This window comes from Eptatretus burgeri, chromosome 13 (assembly GCF_056783735.1).
Source record: "Eptatretus burgeri isolate ZD-2024b chromosome 13, Ebu_testis_v1, whole genome shotgun sequence".
Lineage (NCBI taxonomy): Eukaryota > Metazoa > Chordata > Myxini > Myxiniformes > Myxinidae > Eptatretus > Eptatretus burgeri.
The window spans coordinates 66,627,770-66,655,444 of record NC_140973.1 but is presented as its reverse complement, the minus strand read 5'-3'; the positions used below and the strand labels follow the sequence as shown (position 1 = coordinate 66,655,444).

Genomic DNA, 27,675 nt, shown 5'->3' with positions numbered 1-27,675 from the left:
TGCAGGGAAGGAGTTTTGCGCACAACTCGTGTCCGGCTGTTCATTGGTCTGCCCTCATGGTCGACGATTCGGCCCCCATGGCTGCGAGGTCTGTCGTTGCCGCAAGCGGTCCAAAAGGTGTCGGCCTCTGGTTTGCTCCAAACGCTGTCTCCACGGCTTTGTGTAAGTCTCATATGGGAGAGTGAGCATTCAACGGTGCCTTTGTTTTCTCCGCAGTGCCAACATGAAGACGGCACCCTTTCTGGCCTCTATTGTCATATATTTCTGTAAAATCCCATCAACGTTTCCTTATTTTAACGGATGGCCAGGAAGTACAAAACACCATGGCTGACAGTTGAAAGTCAATTATTATTTATTTTATTTTGGTCTTCAATCACTCTCTTCCTGCACACACATCGAGATAAACTGTAAAAATAAAACAAAAACCATTAAAACTGATGACAAAACCACTACATAAGGAGACTAAAAGATGTGTGCAGTTTTTTTTGTTTGTTTTATTTTAATCCTTAATCATCTTCACTGTGTAAGGTTCAATTAATAATTTGCTTTGTTAACATATTTTTGTACGACAGGTGTGAATGTGGTCAAGGTGGTGGACGTGTTCATAAATATCAGAGATATTGTTTTAAAATGTGGAATCCAAGAAAAACAACAGACTTGTTTGGGCCCTAAATGTGTACCGTGCCCTCCGCAATATGAGCACCAATCTGTATTTATTTATTTTTGTCTTCAAAATGTCGATGTGAATTTCTTTTTTGAAACAGTCACAAGAGTTTTTACTTTACAGGTGATGTAAAAGTGTAGAGGTTTAAATTATCGCTGTTCATTGGCATTTACCGAGGGCCAAGAAAACCAAGGCCTGAGCGGTAAATATATCATCCGATTGCAGACATGTTCCTAATGGTCCTTTCCTTTCTTGTGACTTGTTCTAATCGCAGGAGAAACAGACATGGGTGTGATAAATGCCGCTGCCACAAATGTCCAGCCATGACCTGCTCGAAGCACTGCCCCTTAGGCTACATAACCAGCGCCAAAGGCTGCCCCCTTTGCAAATGCAGATGTGAGTTATGAGACTGAGCAGCTCCAGCATGTAGTTGGGATTAATCATTTTTTGTGACATTTAAGCCAAATGAATATTATTTTCAAATGTTGTGGCCATCCATATATTACATACACAAAAATGAGAGTAATTTTGAATCTCCACCTGCCCCCACCACCACACGCAGACAGTGTAAGGATAACGTGACCTGGACAGTGTAGTATTCTGCTTGGCCTTGGAATAAATAAATAAACAGACGAGAAAACTAATTCATCGTCCACACCAATGGTGTGTGTACCGTTGACTCCTATGTGGAAAAGTGCTCGATGACGACGTCACCACAATGCAGGGAGCTCCCCACGTAGGCAAAGTGAAAAGTGAGGTTCAGGAATTGGTTCACTTTCTTTGTCTGTCTGTTTGTCTGTCCGTCCGTCCGTCCACAAGCATCAGTTTATGATTGAGGAACAACTTAATTTCAATGGAACGTTACATTTTGAACACAAATCGGAACGTTAATCAGAAAACAAACTTGTTGTGAAGCAGTACAGTACTTTGGCTGTGAATTTGTCTCGATCGTGCATGCGCAGAGAGAGGAGTGAGATTAAAATTAAAAATATTCCTCCTGCCTGGCAGTCAAACAATATTGAAAATCAATCCAAACAGGAAACTTACTGTTTTTAGCGACGTCATAAAGGACACAAACAACAGGCACGAAGAACTATTGTAACGTGGTAAATAAGGTGGTGTAATAAAAACTTCCAAATTTTTCTTCCACATCCTTTAAAATCTTTATTTTACTTCAATTGAATTATATTCTTAAACACTATAGAACACAAATCACCTTTTTGAGACTTTCAAAATCTTTCCATTTAGCAGTACGTGGACAACGTATGGCATTTTATGTCATCACGACCAATCAAACTTGCTGCTCACACACCCCACCCATGTCCTTTTTTTTTTCTTTTCCTTTTTTCTCAAGACTGCATGGGGTAAGGTGTTCTATGAACTCTCTAGTTCTTTTGATGCACAGAGTTTTGCAGAAAGGTCAGCAGAAGAGTCCCAGGACAGAAGAGTTTCCATCTCGATAAAACCATTGTGTAAAATAAATGTGATCTTTATGGGTGTGCAAAAGTCAACACCGCAGCAATCAACGGGTTCTGGAGAGTGCTGTAACATTCAAAACCATACTTACGTTTGTTTACTGAAAAACAACAAGAGTAACAAGAGGAATTGATTATTTTAACCAGGAATTTGTACTTATTAGGTCATCTCTACCGGGATGACCTAATAAAGCCGGACCAAATGTCCGTACGTCCGTCCATCCGTCAACAATTTTTCTTTCCGGTCTTGATGAAACTTAGTATGTAGGTAGAGGTCGATGAGTGTTGCACAACTATATAACTTTTGTCCGGGTTCAAGGTCAGGGACGAGGTCACGAGGTCACGCAAGTTATAAAAATCGCCATTTTCAAAACCTATCTTGTCTGCCATTCTACAAGATATTTGGCAACTGTTTATTGATTATGATAGTAAAAAATATTATCTTGTATCTAACCGGACAGATTTTTGAATTTCCGTCCCGTTTGGCCGCCACGTAACCTGGAAGATGGTCAAAAACACCTCCCGGTACAAAGAAAACTTTTTACTTCCGATCTTGATGAAATTTGGTATGTGGGTGGAGGTCGATGAGTGATACCCAACGACATATTTTTTTTCCCGGATTCGAGGTCAGGGTCAAGGTCACGAGGTCACGAAAGTTGTGAAAGTCGCCATTTTCAAAACCTATCTAGTCTGTCATTTTAGGAGATATCTGGCAACGGTTCATCGATTATGATAGTAAAAAACATTATAAAGATGACCATCACCCCCACACGGGGGTAAATTTATTTAATTTACTTTTCTTCATGTCATCTTTCTAATTTGATGAATGGATCGTTGACATTTGAGCATGACATCTGTTAATTTGGTTTGCACCTTCATTCTATTCTTGGAACGCATCAAAGCCTTTTAACTTTGAAGACATCATGAAACAAAGAAGAAGTAGAATTACGTTACGAGTCATATTAACAATTATTCATATTTCTGCTACTTTGTTAAAACCACCCACATTGTAAGTGTGATGATGCAATAGCCCTCTCTCTCTCTACTCAAGGCTCCTCTACATGTATGTAATATATAGATGGCCCCTTATGTGCAATTGCAACTTTGCAAGAAATGCTTGAGTGTTTGGAGATAAATGTATTCAAAATCAAGCATTCTTTCCTTGGGAGAGCTTCTCATCTATCATGTAAAGTATTTATAGAGTACATGATAGGTATGTGGTGCAACATCCCAGCTATGAAGGTCAGCCTGTGAATATCATTTCAATAGCTACCTTACAATAATGTTTTTGACCTCTTGTCTTCCACTCTTGCCTTAAAACAACACGTCAGCCACCAAGGCACCTAGTCGGACGTGCCGAGGACGAAGTGGACGTTTGATTGCCAATAGAGAAACCTGGCATGATGGCTGCCGGGCATGCCGATGTATTGCTGGCAAAGAAATGTGTGGCCTCATCTCATGCCCTCCGCTAACTTGTACCGAGCCCCATCTGCGACCTGGTCACTGCTGTCCATCTTGTCCAGGTATATGACCGCATAATATCGGTTACTAATGGAGTTTGGTGTTTGTTTCTTGCATATTTTTTCACATAATGAACGCAAGTGGTTTAAAGCGGTCGTTCTCCATTCCCCCTTCCCACATACCGGTCCTCTCCCCTTGCATCCTGGTATCCCTCCAGGCAGTATTCTGGGTTGGATCCATTTTGGTTTAAATCGATGACTTTTTCATAACCTTTTCTGCTGACTATAATCTTTGACATCGTTTTCACCCAAGTCTTTGTCTAATGACCTACAGAAAATCAGAGATTGATAAACCAGCTTCAACATTACCTTCAACCCCAATAAATTGCACATTTGTGATGTCTCTCTGAAAGGAAACGAACGCCGAATCCCCTTCATGATCTTCGATGACCAATTGCTTGCTCAAGTCCAGTTCGCAGAGCTCCTTGACCTCACCATCAACCAATATCTGTCTTGGGCAGACCATATCCTAATTCTTGCCTCAATGTTGATGCAATATCAGCATCCTCCCTGGGGACAGTCAGCACTTCTGTGTTCCTCATGATGTACAAGGCAAAGCATGATGGAGAATGGTCATCAGATTTGGGCTGGAGCCTCTGCATCCCATCTGACATTTGTTGACACAGTAGAGATCCAACTCCTGAAGATCACAGACATCTACACATAGATGTACATCCCAAGGCATGAATCTCATTGCTCTTTACCACCGCACAATGGTTGCATCTACGTTTTATACTATCTCTTCTGCTCCCACAACTGTAACTCTCTCAGCCATTCAACAATCTCCATTTTCCCTTTGTCATACATGTTTGTGAGGCTGGCAAAGAGGTATGTGCATCCACCTCTAAGCTTTTCGCCTGGGTTCGAATCTTGACCCAGCTATTAACTGTCATCCAAGTGTCCCTCGGATGGACATTAAACTGGGTGTCCCCAACACCGGCATTAGTTGGTGCACATGGAGATCCAATGGTGTCCTTCGCGAAGACATCACCTGCACCATGAACCAATTAAAAATTGCCGTCTCGACTGCAGATGGCAAGTGGTCCGGTCTTTTTTGAGGTTCCTTGACTACTTATTACACGACTTGCTATCTGAGAATGCAATTTCGTCTGGGCAGCGGGTTCTGCACTGTAAATTTACCAGGTGGTTCACCTTTCATGTGAACGGCCTTCTTCGGATACAATCAGGGTTGGGCAACGAGCAGTCCTTGAAAGCTCCACTTTATCTGCCTCAATAAATTTTTTTCGCCACCAATCCTTTTATCCCCATTTCCTCCCACATGTGGAACCATCTCCCAGATTTTCTTCTCAACTTCTGTCAAGCTTTCCCAATGTCAGTCTTCACACTAACATATATATATATATATATATATATATATAATGTCATGACCTGATATACTGTACAGTGTACATCTCTCTCTGTGGTGCTCTGTCTGATGGCAAATCCGATACTGCCAAACTAGTCCCATGACATGGATTGCACTTGGTGATTTGCCTTTGCCCTCTCAGCAGTAGTCGGCACAGGAATGTGTAATGCGTTTCAGGGTGCCGGTGATAACTCGGCTACTCCTCACGATATACATCGTGGGATCATGAATGTTCGCCAACTAATGCTGGCAGATGGGACGCCCGATAAAAGTCCATCCGAGAGACGACACACTAAGCGATGCAATACCCTGACTATCACGTGGTGTGGCGGGCATATTGCATTGAAAATAACATTTTAAAAATCTTCTCCACAACCGTTTCACAGATGGATGTGAAACTTCATACATTTGGTCGATCAGCCATGGGGAATATAGTTTGAAAAAAAATTTCACATTCATCTTCATCGTTGCAATTTAACCTTCATGTGCACAAAAGTGGTCGTTAAATATCCTAATAATTAATCAATAATGCCACAGATAATGGCAATGTATGTGACATAATTGGGTGTATGGATGATACGGGTATATTTTGGGCCATAATAGTGGAGTGTTCAGTTAATGATGGCTTCTTTGTTCAGAAAACCATAGATGTTCAGAATGAGCGCGTAAGGTGAGACTATGCGCTCGACCGAGTGCCAATTCTAGTTTAAATAATTGATTGCTTTACCTCTTGAGGCTTTTTAGTGGAACAAGGAATCAGAGAAACAACTCATCGACAAAATAATAATGCTGTGGTGTTATAATGAGCATTAGAACAGTTATCTATGAACACATCCCGGATTTCATCTTTAACAAAGAAACCATTTTTGATGCATTTAAAGGAACTCCTGCTCTCCTCTGCTTTGTTAGCAATGTGAACTTGCTCGGATTACCACATTGCACACTCAGGCGACCATGCCAGGAGACCTTCCACGCCAGTACTGGACCCAACCGTGTGTCTGGGACCATGGGGAGAGAGACACAGCGCCGGAGATGCATGGCAGTTGGAGCCGTGTACTCGCTGCGTATGTTACGGTGGACACACACTGTGCGAGGCCGAGAGATGCCCACCGCTTCCATGCCCAGAACCCGTCCAATCACCTTCTACCTGCTGCCCGCTTTGTCCTGGTTGGTTTTTCTTTTTCGATCAGACGGTGATCACAAACTGTAAAAAAAATCTTGAAACATTTTCCATGTTCAAACAAGAAATCTCACAAAATTTCCCATCGATTTATTGATTTAATTTCTCAAGTTCCTCAATAATATAATGAAAGTCTGATTTATCGGGATATCGCTGGGCAAAGTTACCCATTAGGACAAGTAATGGGTGTGCAGAGAGGGTGTATTATTTATTTATCTCCTTTTTTTGAAGTGTGTGTGTGTGTGTGTGTATGTGTGTCATTAAGGGGAGGTTATCGGTCTTCAGAAATGTCAACCACTTATCTCGCCAGCTCCTGGGCACACAAAGTACATTTGATCTGCAGTGTAACATTTTGCTGGCAAGATAAGTTGATCTCTGGCTTTTTTTAAAATCCTCCATGATGGGACCAGCACAACTACTCGTAACACACAATAATGGCAGCTTCAAAATCAACTCCCGCGGGGAATTTCTCCGACGACTTCACAATCAAATTGGTTTTCCGCGCAACTGGTCGACTTAAAATGGCCTCCACCCGACGACAGCGAATTTAAATGGTGTCCAGGCAATGTCAAGCACCATTAAAATAACGTCCAACAGATTTACTGAGCAGAACGAAATGGTTTCCTGTTTTGCAAGCAGCAAAGCACTGCCCGTCCAACCAGTCAGACACCAAGAGACAACAGGAAAATATTTAATTTAAGAAGGCCGGTGACCTTGTGCAGTCTAAGCTCTTTAACCGGCATCATTTCCTTCAGCAGATTTATGATGGGCACCAGGCCTGGATTTTTAGGTCCCAATGATAATCCCCATCAAAGAACTGAATAGTTAAATGTCTCTCAAAAGTAGATCGAGTGTCTTACAAACCTGTTGTACAAAGAATCCGTTTCAGAATAATTTTATTCGAGGAATACGAGCTCAGAATTAAGGTTACCTTTCCCTCCCATACACCTCAATGGCAGCCAACAACACAGACCAAACTGCTTCCCAGCCATCTCCACCACCGTGCCAGACATCAGAAGGTCTATCCCTGCCGGCCGGTGGAGCATGGCGCCAAGATGCCTGCACCAGCTGCTCGTGCCATGCCGGGGAACTCCGCTGTTACACCGCCCGCTGTCCATCAACCCCTTGCTCCCATCCTCTCCTCCGCAAGGATCAATGCTGCCCCTACTGCCCTCGTGAGATCCTTTCATTGCTTTTCTCACAAGTTCCGTAAGAACATTAATTCTTCCAATTCTTCAGAGCTGAACCTCAAGTCGTTTCATTTAATCACACTTTAGACCACACATGATGCGCTGAACCAATTGTTTTGCATTCAAAGGCAAGACTTTAAGCACAATGGTTTGCAGGTGTTTTCAAAGAGCATGCGTTTCAATATCTGGTTTACTTGCCTACCTTGCAGGCTTTGACACGAGAAGACTGCAAGCGGATTCTCACCAGGCCTTCAATGTCATCGAGGCAATGATGGGGCACAATATAAGCCACGAGGGACACAAAGGTATGGGTCATACACGGTGTGTAATATGCGACCTCTCCATTTTGGTGTCATCTAACTTACAAGGCCTGTGTTTTGTTGAGATTGTTAATAGAAAATTCACCTTCAACATGTGACCACCTATTTAAAGAATGCAAATCCATAGATTGAAGGAAGCAAACAAAAAGGCCGCCTCGGTACGAGTTGAAGCGGCTTGAGATGATGTCACACATGTATTCCCTCAGTTTCAGCACAAGAAGTACATGATATTAAAAATACTAATGATTGCCCTTTAAAAAACAGACCACTTCTCTTTCACAAGTTCTCCATTTTGACTTGGAAAGTGAACGATCCTACCCCCCCTCCCCCTTTCCATGAGTTTAGATTTTGTATACCAAGAAAACCAGATTGTTCCACAAAGGCAGCAATTGATATATTTGTCTTCAGCCAAACCAGAATACAATACCAGGCTCATCTCAAATCTGAACTCTGACCTTTCCACCTTTTTCCCAGACCTGCTGAAGACTATTTTTGGTGCATGTTATCCCATTATCTCCTCACTTTCAAGAGCAGGCCATATATGACGAGCACAAACATTCAAACTCAATATTTACTTCTCAAGCAAGAGTTCCCCATCCCACCCCATTCCTCCTTGTATTCCCTTGTCCACTCCCACATGAACACCGTGAGGTTTCCAAATTAGATCAATAAATTTATTGTTGACCTTGACATCTTCTCAGCTTTAGGGCCTGATGGCATCAGTGCCATGATGTCAGTTCAGTATAGCATGTTTTGAGAACATCTCTCTCTCTCTCTCTGTCTCTCTGTCTCTCTGTCTCTCTGTCTCTCTGTCTCTCTGTCTCTCTGTCTCTCTGTCTCTCTGTCTCTCTCTCCCTCTGTATTTTCAGTAGATCCTTCACTTTGAGATTCCTGCAATCTGTTGGGGGGGGGGGGGCAATCATTATCTCCATGTATAAGAAGAGTGTAAAGATGGACTCACCCAATTAGAGACCGATCAGCATGCTTTCCATCATAAGCAATATAATGCAGTTAAGAATCACTGCTGACATCGTCATTACTTTTCTCCAATGGTCTAAGGTAATTATCATTCACCAATTTGGTTACCACCCCATTAAACTTTGAACAGACATGCTGCTGCTTCTCATGCATGAGTAGATGGAGGTCCTGAACCAGAAAGTCAGAACTGTGTCTCTTGACAACACCCTATTAACACAGCCGAGCACCTGGTTATCCCCATGCTTTTTGAAAAGGACAGGGGGATATTGTAATCGGCTCCGTCTGTCCGTCTGTCCCGCTATCTCCTCCTAAACGATAGGGCAGAACTTCACTAAAGTTGGTAGTTATGATTACCGCATCGCACAAAGGTGCAAGAGCACTATCATTTTTGGCCTCACCCCCTTTAGCAGGGTCAAAAGGTCAAATACCCCAAAATGCAATTATGCACATGCATTTGATGAAACTTTGCATCTGTAATCAACATTTGGGGATGCATGAAATATGTAACAATTTTCTTGATTTGACCCTCAGTTCATGCCCCAGGGGCTGGGGACTTAGGGTCACAGGGGCTCCAAATGGAAAAAAAAATTCAACTCAAAATTTTGATATTGGGTCATTCCTGGTGGAACCTTTTGTCATCTTTCAACATTGCTTTAGGTTGGAAGCGTGGGGAGTTGTGATGGTGCGCCATCAAATTCACTCCAGTTCTACTTGCCAAACTCTCTGCCTCTGTCATCAAAAGCTGCCTTACTTAGAGCATTATTATCTTTACCTTTTAGCAGATGATTCCAGATTATGTTGAAGTGTTCCTCATCCCACCAACAGAGTCACATCAGCTGATTCCCTCAACACAGATGCCAAAAAGATCAAACTAATCCAACACCTGGAATGTGATTTTTAATCCAGGTGAAACTCAGAGTTTCTCTCTACAAGGATCATGCAGCAAACCCATCTCTCTACTTGTGTGAACAAACTTTATAAGACATTCAGTTCCTTTAACTCTTAGGAGGCCTCACCATCAATCATGATCTCTACTGGGCAGATAACACTGAACAACAAATTTTTTTACTGGAGATGTGTAAAGTGATTTAGACTAATTTGGGTATGCTGATTTCAAAAATCATAACCGTTTTGCTGTATCACGTCAGGATTTTCAGTAACAGAAATATTCCCATTGCCTAGAAGTCAGGATTTCAATGAAATTTACAAAAATTCATTTATTCATTTATTTCATCATGAATGCTTCAAAATTATAGAAATTACAGAAAAACTCCACTAGAATGTAATTAAAAATGCTTTAGGCATTTGGCTTTGCGTTTGTGCTGCTCTGTGTCAGTTTCACGATGCAGGAACCAACAGAAATCGCCCATCATGTTCGGGTTGTGCCGCCCTTGGTAACGCGTCTCCATGAATGAAATCTCTTGGTGGAATCGCTCGCCGTGCTCGTCCGAGACTGCTCCAAAGTTGTCAGGGAAGAAGTTCAGGTGCTGGTGTAGGAAATGGATTTTCAGGGACATCCTGGAGCCAAGTTTCCTGAAGGACTCCAGCAGCTGCTGCACTATTTCTTCATAGTTGTCCGCGCGCTCGTTCCCCAAGAAGTTGTCCGTCACAGCTTTGAAGCTCCTCCAGGCTGCCAGCTCTTTGGGGTTTAGAGTTGTCGGAAAAGTTTCGTCTTTCATAATCTGTCGGATTTGCGGTCCAACAAAGACACCAGCCTTGATCTTGGCCTCCGACAAGGTGTTGCCAAACTTTTCCTTGAGGTATAAAAACCCACGCCCATTCAGATCCATTGCCCATACAAAACTTTTCATCAAGCCGAGCTTTATGTGGAGTGGTGGAAGGAAAACCTTGGCTGGGTCGACAAGGGCGACATGCTTCACGTTGTGTCGACCAGGTACATGCTCTTTTCGCTCTTCCCAATCTTTCTTCGTCCAGTGATTCTTGTCGTCTCTGCTATCCCAGAGACAAAGGAAGCACATGTATTTCGTGTAGCCTGACTGCAGCCCTAACAACAGCGCCACCACTTTCAAGTCTCCGCAGATGTGCCAGTTGAAGTCATTGTACTTGATGGAATCAAGCAGCTGCCGCATAGTCTCATAGGTCTCTGAGGTCTCTGTCATGCCGAACGCGTGAGCCAGTGGGACTGATGGTTTCTCGTTGCCATTGTGGAGCAAAACAGCCTTCAAGCTGTTCTTCCCCGAGTCGATGAAGAGGCGCCAGTCTGCAGGATCGTGATCACACCCAAGTTCTTTCAACAGACCGTTGATGTCACTGCAGAATGTCATCGTGTCTTCCATCTCAAAGAACTCAGCCATGTCTCTGTGACGTGCTCTGAACAAGGATATCTTGGTGTTAGGTTCAAGTAGATTCCACTGCTGCAGCCTTGATCCAAGCAGCTCTGCCTTTGCCTTTGACAGCGAGAGATCTCTTACAAGATCATTTAAGTCTCCCTGGTTCAGAAGGTGTGATTCTTGAGTGTCGGGTTCAAAAGGTTCATCATCACCATCCTCTTCACCACTGCTTACAGCTATGTTCTGATCAGCTGGAGGTGTTGGAACGGGGTTCTCGTCATCATGAGGCACAGGTTTACGAGCAGAGACGCAGTCAGCGTACTTGATGTGACCTTTATTCTTCTTGTTGAAGCCGGCGATGCTTGTGCAGCAGAAATAACAATCATCATGATGATTCTGCGGCTCACGCCATATCATGGGCACCGCAAATGGCATGCTCGCGCGCTTGCCCACCAACCACTGAGTCAAGGTTGTGTGACAGCTTGTGCAGCAGATGTGTGGTGCCCAGCTCTGTTCTTGGTCCCCCACCTTACACCCGAAGTAGTGAAAGTAGGCGGCCTTCATTTTCACTGCTGTAGATATACTTCGCTGTTGATCTTTTTTGGTATACCGACCACAGACATAACAGAAGTTGTCAGGATGATTGGTACAGGAATGCCTACTCATCTTTATCTGAAAGAAAGAAATATAACACAAGTTAACAACAATTGTACGAAATAGACATGTTAAAGACATATGTAAATTTCATTGAAATCCTGACTTCTAGGCAATGGGAATATTTCTGTTCCTGAAAATCCTGACGTGATACAGCAAAACGGTTATGATTTTTGAAATCAGCGTACCCAAATTAGTCTTAATCACTTTACACATCTCCAGTAAAAAAAAATTTTTGAAATTTGTTGTTCAGTGTAATGTCAGGTGGATATGGGCATTCTGAACCAGGCTCAGTCGTCTTGGTTCTGTAGAACTTCTCTTGCCCTATAAAGTTTTCAAAGCATAATGCCGTCTTGCTTTTCTTTGCGGACTGATGCACCAGCGCCCCACCTCTTGCTCCCTGTCCAGGTAAAGCCGCTAAGGCCGTGGCAGACAAAATAATCGGCAACACCAATCAAGAGACCATTGTCTTGCAGGGCCTAATATTTTCTCATCACAGATGAGTTGGTGATCTTTCAATATTCTACCACCTATTATTCAGTCTTCCTTCCCCTATCCTTTCAGCTATCCACCCCTTACCAGTTCTCCCAGGGTAACTTTATTCATCCAGCCAGCCCTTCTGACCTACATTCCTTTGTCAGTTTTTTTTTTCCCCCATATACTGTGTCTGTCCTCCATTACTCTAAAATTGCAGCTCACCAATATCTTACATCATTTTAGATTGATGATGTTTTCTCTTACTGCTCACCTCCTGCCGTAACCCACATTTTCCTGTTTCTATGTCCATCAAAAACATCATCCTTTGTTGTTTCCCTTCTCCATAAGCCTAGACTTTAAAATTAAAGCGAACAGGAAAAGAGGACCACTGGACATGTAGCTTATCTGGGCCCTGGCCTGATGTTGTAACCGAAATTTGGTCGCATTCTGACTGGTGGATCTGGAGAGGAAGATTTTTGAAGGAACTTCCAAGATTTCCCCAAAAATTTACGAAGTCCACCATTTTGCCACACTTCCAGTCACATGATCGGCGTAACCGCTGCAATTTAACATCATGATCCTGTCCTAATGCTGCAACCCAAATTTGGTAGCATTATACTGGTGGGTCTGGAGAAGATTTTTAAAGGAATTAATGTGATGTTCTCAAAAGTTGATTAAGTCGGCCATTTTGACACACTTCCCGTCATGTGATCGGCGTGACCTCCACAATTTAACATCCCTACCCTGGCCTGTTGTAGTAACCCAAATTTTGTACTGAATGATGGGTCTGGAGAAGATTTTCGAAGAAATTTACTAAATCGGCCATTTTGACCTACTTCGTCAAGTGATCGGAACGAGCTTTGCAATGCCCGTTAGTCAAGTGCGGAACGTTGCTGCCAAATTTCAGCCAGATCAGCCCAGCAGTTTGACCAGAGAAGTCAAAATAGGAGACGGACGGTGCACGATGACAATACCTCATCTGGAATTCCAATTCCAGATAAGCTAAAAACCCAACCGAGCAACCTTATACAATTTTGGCAAGAATATTATCTTTGCGATTCACACCAAGCAATTGAGCTGCACCAATACTTACAACAAGTTCAGACTGCATGTCCTGTCATATAGCAGTTAAAATGCAGAAAAACAACATCTCACCATTTGAAATAGAGAGACTTTCATGATTGAATGTAGTGTTCATGCAGCAAGTTTAAACACTAGGTCTGATTGTTGAAAATACTTTACATGTGTTTCCAACAGGCACAGAGGCCCCCCCACAGGGCTCTGTGGCTGAGGCTGCTGCATGGGCACTGACCTCGCTTACCTTGGTAGCAGTTATCGTCGCCGCTTTGCTTTATGCACGGCGCAAGGATCCGAGATTGGCTGCACTTTGCAGGCCTGATAAGGTACCGTATGTGCTTAACTACAACACCTGTTCTTGTCTGGTTCTTGCTCAGGATGTAATATATCAAAACACTTTACTTGGAAATGCAAGCGCAAGGATGGTACTCAGGAAAGTTGAACTGGTACATACATTTTAAACTCTTCCATATACAAAAACAAACAAACACAGAACCAAGTAGAGTGTTGTTTCCAGCAACCAATCCTTATGGAAAGTTATGCAACAGGATCTTGCATGTATGCAATAGACCCAAGACTTGGGTGGTCACTATATTTGGGGACACGACTCCATCTGGCATTCAAGCAGAATCTTCATTATTGTTTACAATGTCATGACCAGATTTCAAGTGCTCACGTGCTGTAACTACTTTTCTGTGGGAAGGCAGGATCACTAACCAATGAACTGCAAGGATTTTAACTCCTTCCTTTATCAAAAACAAATAATTCCATGTACGCTGAAAGCACCGACATGATCGGCTGCCATCTTGTTTTTAATTAACCAGGCATTTTTACACAAGTCACTAATAGAGGCATTTACTCCATTACTGGAGCCATTTTTACATGATGGACATTATGTGGAATCATCTTTGTGCCAATTTGGGAGATGATGCAAGCACACTTTTGTTAATAGCTGTGGAACTTTCACTCGACCCATCCTCGTACTTTTGGCTGATAAACCCTCGACAATCATCCAACACTTGTGTTGATAATGAGTGTTTACAGTCACAGCATATTTTTTTTTAAGGTCCCTATAAAATCTCTGACATTGTTTAAAGGTCCATAATATTTCTTACCCATAATTAATCAATGCAAGTGATCAGGATAATTTTCTATACATTAAATGATTTTTTTTTTTGTATACCTTGTCGAGGCTCGTATGAGAGCTAACATACAAAGCACAAGGGGGGCATGAGACAAGCGGGGTGGGAGTGGGAAGGACAAAACAGTGGGGAACAGAGACATTAGATCTGTGGAAGGGAGAGGGATGGGGCGGGGAACACGGGGTACACAAGATGGATATTACAGGGACTTTCAGGAAGGAAAGCAGGGAATTTGAAGGAGGTGGGTTTGGGGTGCAAAATAGGGAAAGAATACAAATAAAAACGATCGTACACTAAGAGGGGAAGGATGGGTAGGCCTCAAGGAACCCGGTAAGACAAGGTCGACAAAAACTCACAAAATAACATGATTTTTGAAACAAAACCGAACTTGGAACACACAGTAACATGTAGGTGAGAAAATAAACAGGTAAAACGGGACAGATAACGACCGGAAACTTAATGTTGAGAAAGTCAACAGAGAGCCCTGAGAGACCCTGCCGTCGCTCCAAACCCCTGTGGAACCAACTTAAATTTTTTTTGCTCTTAGACAATTAAGAAATCTGTGGATCAAATAATTTAAGGGGTTTTTTTATTTTTATTTTTTATTTTTTAGTATACATAGTCGAGGCTCATGGAAGAGCAAGAATTAGTACACTGACTGGATCAGGGCACAACAGGACAAAAGGAACAGTTGAGAGAGGGGGAACACCAACAACAGAGTTGAACAAACAATGGGCGTGGGGAGGAATAACGAGCAGTAAAGGATGCATAAGGTGGACAACATGGATACAGAAGGAAACTCTCAAACTGAAAATTTGGAAACAGGAGGGATTGGCGTGAGGTGTTTGAGGAGATCATCGTTTTGGAGTGGGAATGATCTGAAATGGTGGTGAACAGCTGTCTTGAAGATCTGGAGGAAAGAATGAGAATGAAGAGAATGTCGAAGTTGGTTCCACAGGCGGGGAAAAAGAGGAACTAAGTGGAAGTGAGCAGCGATCCTGGATTTAGGTAGTTTAACCAGAAGGGGGTTGATGGTGAACCGTGTGTGCCCTGCAGAAAGCTGAGGGGCACGGAGCACAGAAAGAGCAGAGGGTGCAACACCACAAAGGAGGCGGTAGAAGACAGAGACAACCAACTTGTCTGTGATTGCGTAGTGATAGACCCATAGACTCAGCTTCACTGTGGGTGATTCTAATAATCTTGAAGGTATTGCTTTCCACGGCATCAATCTGAGCAAGATGTGAGGCAGGGGAGCCAGCCCAGAGGGGAGAGCAGTACTCCATCAATCTCCAGATGAAGCCTTGTATGTGGATACGAGTTCAGGTGTGCCAAGGAAGGACTTTGTACGATGGAGGATGTCCAGTCAGTGGCTGGCTATGGAGGCCTGGCTCCACATCGTTACAGCTAGTATAACGTTTAATTATTTTCTATTGGTGATTCACTGCCTTTCATCAACCTTACAATTTCCTATATACAGTAGTCTCATTATAATGACCAGATATGTTTCATGGACTGATAATTTTATCAAAAATAAGTTATAACTGGGAAGTCCCCCACCTTCCACAAAAAAAGTGAACAAATTAATTAATAGATCATAAAAAATACATTTGAAAAAGGGAATGAGGAAACGGAAGAGAAGGCGATTGGATTAAAAAACGTGTGCATGGCTCACAAAGTGGGTATGCTGTGGTATATTTGTAGGAAATTCCACATAAAACTATGATGAGGTACTTAGACAAACCATTAATGGTCAGAAATTAAAGTGGACATCTTGGGGAACCTGTAGAAACCGGCAATATCATACTCTCCATTTCCCTGTTTTATTAAAGATGAATTAAAGCAACAGAATATGGGTATTGTAACCTTAGAAATGTTAGTTTGATTGGTAAAAAATTGTTTTACTGTACGTTTCTTATGTGACAGTTATTTTGAGTGTGGTGACTCAGAATGTGAACTTTGGTGTCTTTTATGTTTTGATGATGTTCTGTCTCCCTATTCGGGTTTTCTGGCATCTACCCTATCTGATGAAATATTGGATTCGTACATAACGCTTCGTGTCCACTGCATCGAGGAAAATAAGGAGTCCAGTGTTGATAATGTTTCTTATGATTTTTATTCCAAATCTCCCTTAATTTCTTGGAAATATGACAGAGTCTAACGGCAGAAAAATATAGATCAAAATTGTGATCAGAAAATAAAATTCGGACCGCAAGTAATCCCGTCTTGATTTTCGTGTCAGTCCCGTTATGTACGAATCATCATCTCTCATCGGACGCAAATAACGCTAGCATTAGAAAATCTTGCCGTCTTGCAAACTTCCCCGATTGATGGATATAATAGGCACTTGCAAGCGTGTCAGCACATTTCCATTAGCCGTCGAGTGCAGCGTTTGTCTTCGTGTCCATGTGTTTGCGAGATCTGTAATGTACGAATCCAGCGTGAGGACGCCGAGCCGAACGAGGCGACTCACATTTATCTGATAATTCTTCATTTTAACCAACGCTAGAATTTTTTGGTGCTTCGTGAGGATCCGAGAGGTAAGAATTATGTTTTTCTTTTCATGTTTAAAGTGATTATTTTCAAAAGTTCGAAAGAAATAGATTCGATTTTAACGTTATTTTTCGCTTACAAGTGTGGCTTTCTTTGCGACTGAACTCGTCTGTGTTTTCTTCGTAATTTATAACATCGGACTCTCTCAAAATGTGTTGTGTTTTTCTTTTTCCTGTCACATATTGAGCCTGTTTAAAAAAGCAGAGTAAAAATTATCTGTTTCTTATCCCAAAATATAATATTTACGTTGTTTTTTTAATCTGATTCCGTACATAACGCTGACCCCAAGCTCGAAATTCGACCGTGTATTTACAGTGTTGTATATATTCAGTGGTAACTTTAAAACCGGACGTGCTGCAGGTCTAAAAATTTAGATTTAGCTATTTGAATGCATGCAGATTAACATAATGGGTTGCATTTCGTGTTTCCCTAAACTTTTTTTTTGCCCTTTGAGTCACAGTATGTGTACCCACTTTGTGAGCCATGCACACATACAAATGTGTTGTGGGGTATGGGATTTTGTTTTTACATCATAAATAAATGACTCAAGAATTTGGCTTTTTTATGACAGTGGCAAAAGAAAATTTACAACTAAACCATTAAAAACTTCTTGGGAAAATAATCAAATCGGGTCATTCATCTCAGTCATCCTTAATCCATTTGCTCAAGTCAAGGCAACAGTTGTGAAAGGTTAATCACCAGGAATCCTGTAGATTGCCACAAATTCATGATTATAACTATTTTTCAATCATCCATTAACAACCTGAGATGTAATATCTGAGCCACGACATTGCAATGGCAAAAGGTCAGAGCATCGTTTTGCATATGCAATATGTAGACAGCCCCTTTTGAAAGGATGTTCCGGAGTGTGCATTTATATTCCCAATCGCATTGATCGAGAGGGTCTTTTGATAAAATAGTAAAATTAACAGCAAGATCACAGTTCCTTTCCAAATCAGCATGTGTACCAAACGTCGAAATAATAGAGAGAAAGCAACAAGTGATTGTACATAATAATTGGTCGTTAAAATGACAGGTTGTTCTTCAAGTCATCAGCATCCATTTCGGCCTCAGAACCTTTCCGCTCCATATTTATTACCACCGCCACTGAAGGTGGGTGGAGGTTACGTTTTCATCTCTGTGTCTGTGAGCAGGATACTGTTGGACCCTGCTATTCACGGATTTGCTATTCGCAGACCCCGCATATTCACGGCTTCTAAAATGTGACCTGCTTCTACATTCGTATTTCGCGCATTTGTGGGCTTTTTTTTGTTTTTGTTTTGTTTTAACACTTCAGGACTGGTCTCCTATATCCACCTGGGAAAAGTGGAAATCAGCAACATCACAGCATTCATTAAAAAGGTACAAAAACAGATCCCCTTAACTACAACCCAATTAGCTTACTTCCAATCATGAACAAGGTCATGGAATCCATCATCACAGTCGACATAAAATCAGTCCTTTTATCCAACAGCCTCATCTCAGATCATCAATTCAGAGTCAGACCTGATCACTTTACCTTGGACATGCTGCTTAAACTATCCCAACAATGGTGGAGGCCCTCAATATCAGATATGACATCAGGGCCATCTCTCTGGACACATCTCAAGCTATTGATACAACCTCGCATCCTGCCTTGCTTTCCAAACTGTCTGCCTATGGAATTAAAGGCCATCTCCACTCTTGGAATACCAACTTCCTCCACTCTCGTAGGCAATGTGTGGCTCTCAACGGAACCCTTTCATCTCTTATCTCTATCAAGGCTGGAGTACCCCCAAGGCTGTGTTCTTGGCCCCATGTTATTCATAATCTTCATCAATGATCTCATTGACTCTGGAAAATCCCCCATCTCTTTGCTGATGACTCCACACTCTGCCATGACATCTCTCATCCTTCTGACAGTGAGGCAGCAGCCTCTTCCTTCCCCTCATACCTTGACAAAAATCACAAACCGGTCAAACACAATTTTGCTTATGTATCCATATTGTCCAACTTTCGCATTCTCCCTTTCCCCTCATCGTTACCTGCATCCCTTGTTTGTCCATCTCCGTCTACTTTCTCCCTCCACCCTATTGCTGGTATTTCCACTTTCTCCTGCTGTTCCCTTTGTTATGTTGTGGAATCACTCTTCCACGAGCCTAGACCATGTTTAAAAAACAAACAAAATAACAAACAATGCCCCGACATTCACGGCATTTTTCAGGAATGTATCCCCCGCGAATAGTCGGGTCCGGCAGTATCTCAAAAAGTTGGGTGTGTGACAAGGATGAATCGATTCGATTTTGGTGAAGATCCAGATCCGGATATGAGAATTGTTAATTTTCGTTAAGTGATTCTTCACCATTTAGAGATGGGGCCAAAAACGATTTACGATACAGTATGGCATGATATCTCTACAGATTGTGACGAAACCTGATGGATTATTTGGGTAGGTGCAAGAACAAGCTGATTAGATTTTGGTTCAGGTCCGGATCCAGATCCAGCCTTTCAATGGCATACAAAACGAAAACTGTTCAGCCTGGTGGAGGTACTGCATGCGCTCTACCAAGCTCCGTTCTAGTTTTATTATAACGTCCGCTACAAAAGGTCGATGGAGGTTGTGTATTCACCCCTGTTTGTCTGTGAACAGGATGTCTCAAAAGGTTATGGACGGATTCGTATGAAACTTAGTGGACAGGTTGGGTGTGTGACAAGAATGAATGGATTCGATTTCAGTGAAGATCCGAATCCGGATCCTCGAATTAAAAAAATTATTCTCGTCCAAAGGGGTTGTGAAACTATTGCAAGCAACGCCGTCTGTCTGTCTGTTTGTTTATCTGTGTCTGTGTGTCCACATCTATATATCTTTGCTTTAATTTTTTTTTTTTTAATCTACAACCACTTGTCGGATCGATGCGAAACTTTAAACATACGAGGGACTTCCCGTGGAGTATATTGTATTGATAACTCTGACATCACAAGTCGTGTGGCATGTCAGCCAAATTGGATTGAAAATAAAAAATGTAAAAAATAAAAAAAAAACAATAATAAATAAATAACTTCTCCAGAACTGCTCAACAGTTCGATGCAAAAATTCATACGTATGATTGACAAGCCATTTGGAATATATTTTGCAAATTTTCTTTTTATTCATCTTCATTGATGCAATTTAGTCTTTATGTGCACAAAAGTGGTCATTAAATATCCTAATCTAATATATAAAGCTCTGACTCACTGACTCACTGACTCGTATTAAAGATCGGTACCTTCCGGGTGACGTAGAGAGCTGAAATTTTGCGTGCCATTGAACATCAAAGCCATTACACCAGAAAGATTCACAGAATCATCAGACAACATCCATAAATGGAAATATAAATCAATGGGAAAAAAATTCAGCTGAGTGACCAGAGACAATGGGGAAGCACGGTAATTTTGTGTGCGGACGGACATCGAAGCTGATACAACAAGAAAAATCACAGAACCATCGGATGGCATCCATAAATGAAAATTAAAAGGAAAATAAATCAATGAAAAAAAAATGCAGGTGAGTGACCCGAGACAATGGGGAAGCACGGTTCACATGCTTACACAATGTACAAGCACACCCCGCTTTGAAATCAATAAAGCCATGGATAATGGCAATGTACATGATATAAGAAGGTGCATGGATGATACAGATACGTGGGCCATAATAGTGTGTTCAGTTAACGATGGCATTTTTGTTCAGAATGAGCACGCGAGGCAAGATTATGAGTGCCGTTTTAGTTTAACAAACGATTCTTCACCATTGATATATTGGGCCAAAAACGATATATTGTATAGTAGGATATTTCAAAACGTTGTGGATGGATTCGTACGAAACTTAGTGGACGGGTTGGGTTGTGACAAGGAAGAATTGATGCGATTTCGGTGAAGATTTAGATACGAGAATAAGCCGATTAGACTTTGGTTAAGGACCGGATGTAGATCCGGCCTTTCAGGATGATAAAATGTAAACTGTTCAGCCTGGTGGAGGTATGTGCTCAACCGAGTACCGTTCCAGTTTCTCCTGTAATATTTTTAAAACGAGCATTTAAATCAGCCCGAGTTGCTTCACCACCCACCCCAACCCTCAATGCAAGCCATGAATGGATCACCATTCAAAATGGTTTCTTGATGAAGGTCCAATCTTCCCTGTTCCCCTCCCCCCCCCCCCATCTTGAAATCCTTACCCAGGGTGCACGTGAGGCTGGTATGAGAAACGCACAGTCAAGGGAGGCCAGCAGGGGCACGAATGAGAACTCAACCACTGGCTGGCAAAGTGACACACAGCATGCTACACAAGCTGCCTGCAGTCCCATCACCATAGAGTCCGCGTGACCGTCAAGAGTGTGTGTTCAAGTCGTTTTAAACCATCATTAGATAAAAACCTTCAATCCTTCTGCAAACTAGTGTCACAACATGATAGAGGTGCTTTTACAATTTTAGAACTGGCCGAATAAAGAACAATTTAACTTCCTCCGAAACGTATGGAAATCTCAATTTTATGGATCAAATTGCAACATGAAACGCATACTACGGTTCAAACCGCCATTTTATGCATTATTCAATGAATCGCGATGTTTTTCCACGGAATTAATCTGCTTCTCCGACAAAAAGTATGGAATTCCAAGAGTTGAGAGAATTCAATCATCTCGTCTCGCTCAAAAGCAAGCCAATGTCATTGGTGGCCAAAACCGAGAGGTTTAAAAGGATGACAACGGAGGCACCAATGACGTCGTTTCTTGTAATATATTATGATGAAATGAGTAAGTACAAGGGGGTGCACATTAAGAAACGTCAAATCCACACAATTGCATTCACGACACAGAATTACACGCAAAATGGTCCCTTACTGCCTATTTTTTTTCCCATAACCTCAGCTGTGTTTACCTGGTTTCTTAGAAAATCCTTGTTGGCACACTAAGTGATCGAGATATTGTGGATAAAGAGCACCAAGTTGTTTGTAGAGGAGGATCTTGTGGCACATTCCGATTTCACACGGTATGATAAAGCTGTGGATTTGAATGCATTGCCGTATCTAGGCCGTGAGCTGTGTCGTAGAGGTGTGCACGCACGCGTGTTTAATTTATTTCTGTGAAGCTAACTTATTTTTCAGGCGTCTGTTCCCTCTGCATGGCAGAGTACAGACAACAAGCAGTAGTAAGAAGATTTTGTAAACTACTCAGTAACAAGGATTGCATAGTGTTTTTGTATTGCCTAGAACTTAATGGTATTTCTACCGGTGATTTTGGGCCCATGCCGGAAATGATGGATTCTACGAAGTCTGCATGCCCAAAAGGCCAAATATGTGCCATTTTGTATAAGCCTTGTGAAAGCTGTTTATGCGGCATGTGGATGGCAGATTGTTTTTATTATCATTTCGTTTTGTAGGCCCAAGATGGCACTAGCTTCTGTTTCTCTTTCAAGCAGACGCTAGTAATGGTGGGTAATAAACAGATGCTTCGAATATTATCATGGACGAGTTTGTTTCACAATAATTCAAAGAGGTAATGACTTCTTTAAATTAAAAAACACCGACACGTCACCCAAAAAAGGAAATCGAGTTTATTAGTCAACAGTGTCACCACAATGCAGCTACAGACGCTCAACGAAGCCACTGCAGAATTGTATGGTGAACCTCGTGTGAAAGATGACTAAGGTTGATGACGACTTGCCAGGCGCACCTTCTGCCAAAACAGCATCCACCGATAATGGATTTCTGCTTTAAATGCGTGCACTTGGACACGTACAGCTTCCAGACACTTTCGACCATAATGATTCAGGCTAAGTCGAGGAAAGCTTCGCACGAGTTCGTAAACCAAGAAACCCAGCCGTTTCATGGCAAATCGTTTTTTGTTTTTTTTGTTTTTTTCAAACACAATTTTCACCACCGTTTCCATATTTTATCATGCTTTCCACATTTATCATTATCCACCTGACAGTCTAACCTGCACATGCAAGATTTGCCCAAATGAGCAGCTGCTCTATTGTTGATAACACTGAAAAAGTGATTTTACCAAAAATTAACAAGCAATCAAAACAAAGGCCTTCTTGTCCCCACCTCATCCCCATTTCTTTCAAAACCGTTGCCGTAGTATGTTACATGGTCACCGAGGAAGGTACATCCACAAGTACCCACAATGCAGCGCTGTTACATCTAATATGGAAGGAGAAAATGTTTCATGCACGCTGTCTGTACCTGGAAGCGGCACGAAAATTCATCGAGGAACCATGGGATATGAAGAGTGTCCAACTTCTAATCAAACCTGTGCTGACAAATCATTGGGTCCCCTGGTTGGTGCAAAGTGCCGGAACAATTGAAAAATGGCAGGAGTGGTGGGGGTAGAGTGGAGCTGGGGAAGTTGGGTTCAAGAGAAATTAACTCGACATGGCAGCCATTCTCAGTGCGAATGAATCACATGAAAGCACAACAGCCGTGCAACAATAGCCGGTGTCGGTATGCAAATCAGCACGATAACCTGGCATGTGGCGAGCCATGCTACAACCAGCTGGGCAAATGCACGGAATGGAAAGGCCTATGCTCATGGAAGATCATTTACCAAGGGTACATTCCAAGGAACGAAAAACATCAAATCACACTTTTATATCACCGAAACATCAAAATAAATAGCTAATAGGGATTCATTGTGACCAACACAAGAGCACGTTAAACTTGTTTCATTGTGCGGTGGAAGAAGAATCTATTCTAAATCCAACGCTTCCAATGACGTACGCCATTCTCATCCCCTTCGTCTCACTCCGAGTCCGCAAGAAACGGCAACAAAAGCATTCGCTATTAAAGTCCCGACAAGAACGGGTCCAGTTTTACCTTCAAGCCACGTGGACAAACCTTCTCATTAAGAGCAGTTTATTTAAATTTTTTTTATTTTTTTGAAACCAAATAAACAGCTTGATTAAATGCGGCGAAAAAGTTTCCACTCCAATCTGGAAAGCTACGACAATAATGTTAGCAACTTATACAAAAATATATACATGGTATGCGACGTAAATAAAGTGCTGTTAAAGGATAGAAAAATAATTTTGAAACAATGAAGAAAACCACAATAGGAAATGTACTGAGAACGTGAAATGAAAGACTGACTAACTGTGAGAGATGAAGTTCTCACAAAGCTCTTGGAGGTTTTACAGAATAACTACTGTAAATGGATCGCTAATTACAATGAAACATTTGGAAACACACTTAGTAATAATCTAATGACGAGTCACCGATTTATTATCATTTGAAAAAGCCACTAATTAAGAGGACATCTACGTAATGCAGATGCAAAAGTCGTCGTTTTTGACAGGCCTCTCCCATTCTTTACTTCTACTTCCTCCTTTTTCCTGCTAAACTCATCCAATTCCACAACCTCAATCCTTCCCCCAAATTTGAGACCCCCCCCACCCTACCCCATCCCTTTCCCCAAGTCCTGTCCTAGATATGGTAACCGGATGAGAAGCCAAACGGAGAACTTTTCATGCCCCGAGCATATCGCCAAAGTCAATTTATCATTGTACCGGACCCAAGAACACATCGAGGGGTGAACGGGCACAGCAAAAGGTCATGCCCTAAAATTGTGAGAATCCATTTACATGTCTAAATAGAGTGTACAGCAATTCGGTGCAAAGGTAAATTTTTCCCACAGAAAACCTCAATGCTAATTTGTACAGTGCTTGGACTGAATAATTAATCTCATTTTAAAGTGAATAATTGCAACTACTGCGATTCAAGCGCATCAGTATCAAGAGAAACCATTAAGGAATTGCAAAATACTTGCTTTTACACGTCAATTTGATGGCTTAAATTATTTCATGAATCATACTTGATAAATAGGCAGCTTTTTGTGGCACCATCGTCATGGGGTGGGTCTTGCAGGGAAGGTTCAAATAAGAAAAGGGTGACATGCCATGCATGGCCTCTGAAGTGTGTGTGTGTGTGTGTTCGTTCAAGATGGTTGTAATTTTAACAAAAGTGTGCTTTTCCTACTCCCTTTCAACATTTTGGATCAAATTTAAAAACCTACAGGAACATGTTCAGAATCTTGGTGGTGTGTAGGAAAACCAGACAGGTGTATGAGGTACCAAGTGTAAAAGCAATGTACGCTCCATTACGCAGGTTCCAGTGAAACGAAGAACGAGTCCTTTGGTCCAAACCTGGCGGGTCCCTCCATCATGTCTTTAGGTTGGGCAGAGCACTAAAATATCATAAAAAAAAAGAACAGTACTTCAACATGTTCTCTGATGCTGGAATAAAATAATAATAATAATAAAGCACAACAAAATGTGAAGTTTGCTTGGCCACCTTGGATCCAAATATGAGAGAGAGAGAGAGAGAGAGAGAGAGAGAGAGAGAGAGAGAGAGAGAGAGAGAGAGAGAGAGAGAGAGAGAGAGAGAGAGAGAGAGAGAGAGAGAGAGAGAGAGAGAGAGAGAGAGAGAGAGAGAGAGAGAGAGAGAGAGAGAGAGAGAGAGAGAGAGAGAGAGAGAGAGAGAGAGAGAGAGAGAGAGAGAGAGAGAGAGAGAGAGAGAGAGAGAGAGAGAGAGAGAGAGAGAGAGAGAGAGAGAGAGAGAGAGAGAGAGAGAGAGAGAGATATTAGGCCTAAAGGGAATGTGAGAGTGGGGGGGAGGGGGGGGGGTAGAAGGGAAAAAGTTTGGGAAAGGGAATGGCCATGTATGGAGCAGGTGTGGATGGCAAAGGGGGGAAGGTGATGAGTGTTAACATTCCACCATATTTGGGTACACAAAATGCATAGCTCCCTCATAGTGTGTACAAATTAACTGCTGAGTATGTGACTTGATAAAAGTTTAAAATTTCTGAAACTCCAGCATGTGTAACTTCAAATTTCTACCAAAGGTCTCACATGATCTTTGGTTTGGTAAAACAATGCATTGAAAAAGAAAAAACAAAAAAAAGGGATCTGCCACTCACGCACCTTTGAGGATATAATCTGTCAGGAGTGTTGGTACCTTCTCACTGTCATCTTTCATTGCAAACAAGACTGCAAGCAGGAATGCTCATTTAAGTTTTGGGCAAATCACACATGAGCATATTCATTGTGCAAAATGGCTGGAAAATAATAGAACAATTGGTACATAATGCAAAAATGTGAAGCAAGCAAGAAATAAAGGATAACTCACTTTTTGTTATAGCTTGCAGATCTTCCACCGAGGGTGGACTGCCCTTCTTCTCATAAGGAATCACCGTTGTAAGGTACTGTGAGGTACAGGTGTAAATGCTTGACATAACAGGGAAACAACTTGCACAGTCATTTGCTTTCTGTGGCCCCACTTTCAGTTTGTTGCAATTTGCACCCCCTCTACCACCACCCCCCACCCCCCACCCCCAAATTCCTCACTCTTCCATGAGCCTCTATTTTGTATACAAAAAACAAAATGCTCAAGATAGAAACCCACACCTGCTTTTCTCCCACGGAGCCACCAAAAGTCTGCCGTAAGCCATTCTGAATAACATTGGAAAGACCTTCCATGCTGAACCTCTGTGGAGATAGAAGAGGACGATTGTACGACATCCAGAAACGGGTAAAAACAACCAAAAGACAAGTATGGATCAACAGGATGACGGTCCATACCGACACAGGCATGCGGGAGGGCTTGTCAGACTTGTTGTCCCCGGGACCCATACTGCGGCGCTTCTTCTTGCGTTGAATCTCACGTAGCTCCTTTTGCTTGGTCTGCACCTCGATGAGGGCCGAGATGAAGCTGTTTTTCACCTCTTTCTCAAACTCCAGCTCATCGCGCAGGGCGAGCTGTTGGACAAGCTCCTGGGAGAAGTGTTGAACAGCCCCTTCCATTTCTTCCAGGAGCTCACACAACTCCCCTGAAGACAAGCACCGCAGACCTGCAACAGATATTCCCCTGTTGTTAGGCACTCAATTAGAGCTGTTTTCCATCTGCTTTCTGTTTCTATTAGCACATTACAGTATACTCATTTCAAAACACCTAAAAACTTAAACTACAAAGTAAATGGCAATGTGCTCTGCTTATCTAGTCTGAGTTGGATTCCAGATAGAATCAGATGAGAGTACACAATCATCCAGACGAGGTGCTGAAAAGTTTGCCATCCATTTGTCGGGCATGTTGACGTTAGGATGTCCAATGGGGTACAGGTATACCTCAAATCACATGGAAACTTCAATACTTTTTGGCTCAATGGTTTTCCAGAAGTGAAGTCGGTGGTCTCATCAGCTCGCGCTCATTTGTTTCAGTGTAAATCCTCATGCTAATTTTCAAAATGAAAATAGTAGGCCATTGTGCATTGGTGTCCTCAAAATTCCTGTATATTCTCTGGTCAGATCTGATGTCAGTCGGGCATGAACATTACCCAGAAGATGGACTAACCTTTTACCATGAGAGCCTAAAGACATCACCAACGTCCAAACTACAACAGCACAATGAAAACGGTCTGAATATTCATTCTCGGGTGGATTAAAAATAAAAATTGAGAGAGGAAGAATGACACAAACTAGTGGCGAGAAAGTACAACACCTGCACCACAAGGTCACCATTGCCATCTCAAAAACAGCCGTCTTTATTTTTCCAGGCAGGAAATGGTAAAAGTAAACAGAGAAAGCAATGAAAAATTTATTTTATATTTATTACACAAACAACACAAGCATGGCTGATTTGTTCAACAACACCAGTTGCGAGCGAGATTTGCTGCCAGCGAGGTAAATGGCCGGACAAAAATGGCGACCCGCGGCGTTACAGCCGAGCACTTGCATTATTTAATAAGAATGATGAAGATGGAACATTTATCCGGACAAATTAATCTT

At 42.1% G+C, this 27,675-nt stretch overlaps 2 protein-coding genes across 4 annotated transcripts in view; one reads left to right on the top strand and one right to left on the bottom strand.

The window, feature by feature from the left end:
* Positions 1 to 22,356, top strand: part of LOC147014695 (cysteine-rich motor neuron 1 protein-like) — a 62,230-nt gene extending 39,874 nt beyond the window's left edge. For both annotated transcript variants that reach the window (XM_085850667.1, XM_085850668.1), the window contains exons 5-12: positions 6 to 162; positions 939 to 1,060; positions 3,471 to 3,662; positions 5,974 to 6,192; positions 7,165 to 7,380; positions 7,605 to 7,700; positions 13,373 to 13,518; positions 21,079 to 22,356. In XM_085850667.1, the coding sequence (XP_085706793.1) occupies positions 6 to 162; positions 939 to 1,060; positions 3,471 to 3,662; positions 5,974 to 6,192; positions 7,165 to 7,380; positions 7,605 to 7,700; positions 13,373 to 13,518; positions 21,079 to 21,222 (1,292 nt within the window). In that variant the 3' untranslated portion in view covers positions 21,223 to 22,356. The remainder of the gene's footprint in view (positions 1 to 5; positions 163 to 938; positions 1,061 to 3,470; positions 3,663 to 5,973; positions 6,193 to 7,164; positions 7,381 to 7,604; positions 7,701 to 13,372; positions 13,519 to 21,078) is intronic.
* A 77-nt stretch (positions 22,357 to 22,433) lies between these two features.
* LOC147014694 (fasciculation and elongation protein zeta-2-like) overlaps positions 22,434 to 27,675 on the bottom strand; it is a 78,924-nt gene continuing 73,682 nt past the window's right edge. For both annotated transcript variants that reach the window (XM_085850689.1, XM_085850688.1), the window contains exons 5-9: positions 26,473 to 26,741; positions 26,299 to 26,379; positions 26,021 to 26,096; positions 25,816 to 25,881; positions 22,434 to 25,079 (exon numbers count right to left, since the gene is read on the bottom strand). In XM_085850689.1, coding sequence (XP_085706815.1) covers positions 25,063 to 25,079; positions 25,816 to 25,881; positions 26,021 to 26,096; positions 26,299 to 26,379; positions 26,473 to 26,741 — 509 coding nt within the window. In that variant the 3' untranslated portion in view covers positions 22,434 to 25,062. The remainder of the gene's footprint in view (positions 25,080 to 25,815; positions 25,882 to 26,020; positions 26,097 to 26,298; positions 26,380 to 26,472; positions 26,742 to 27,675) is intronic.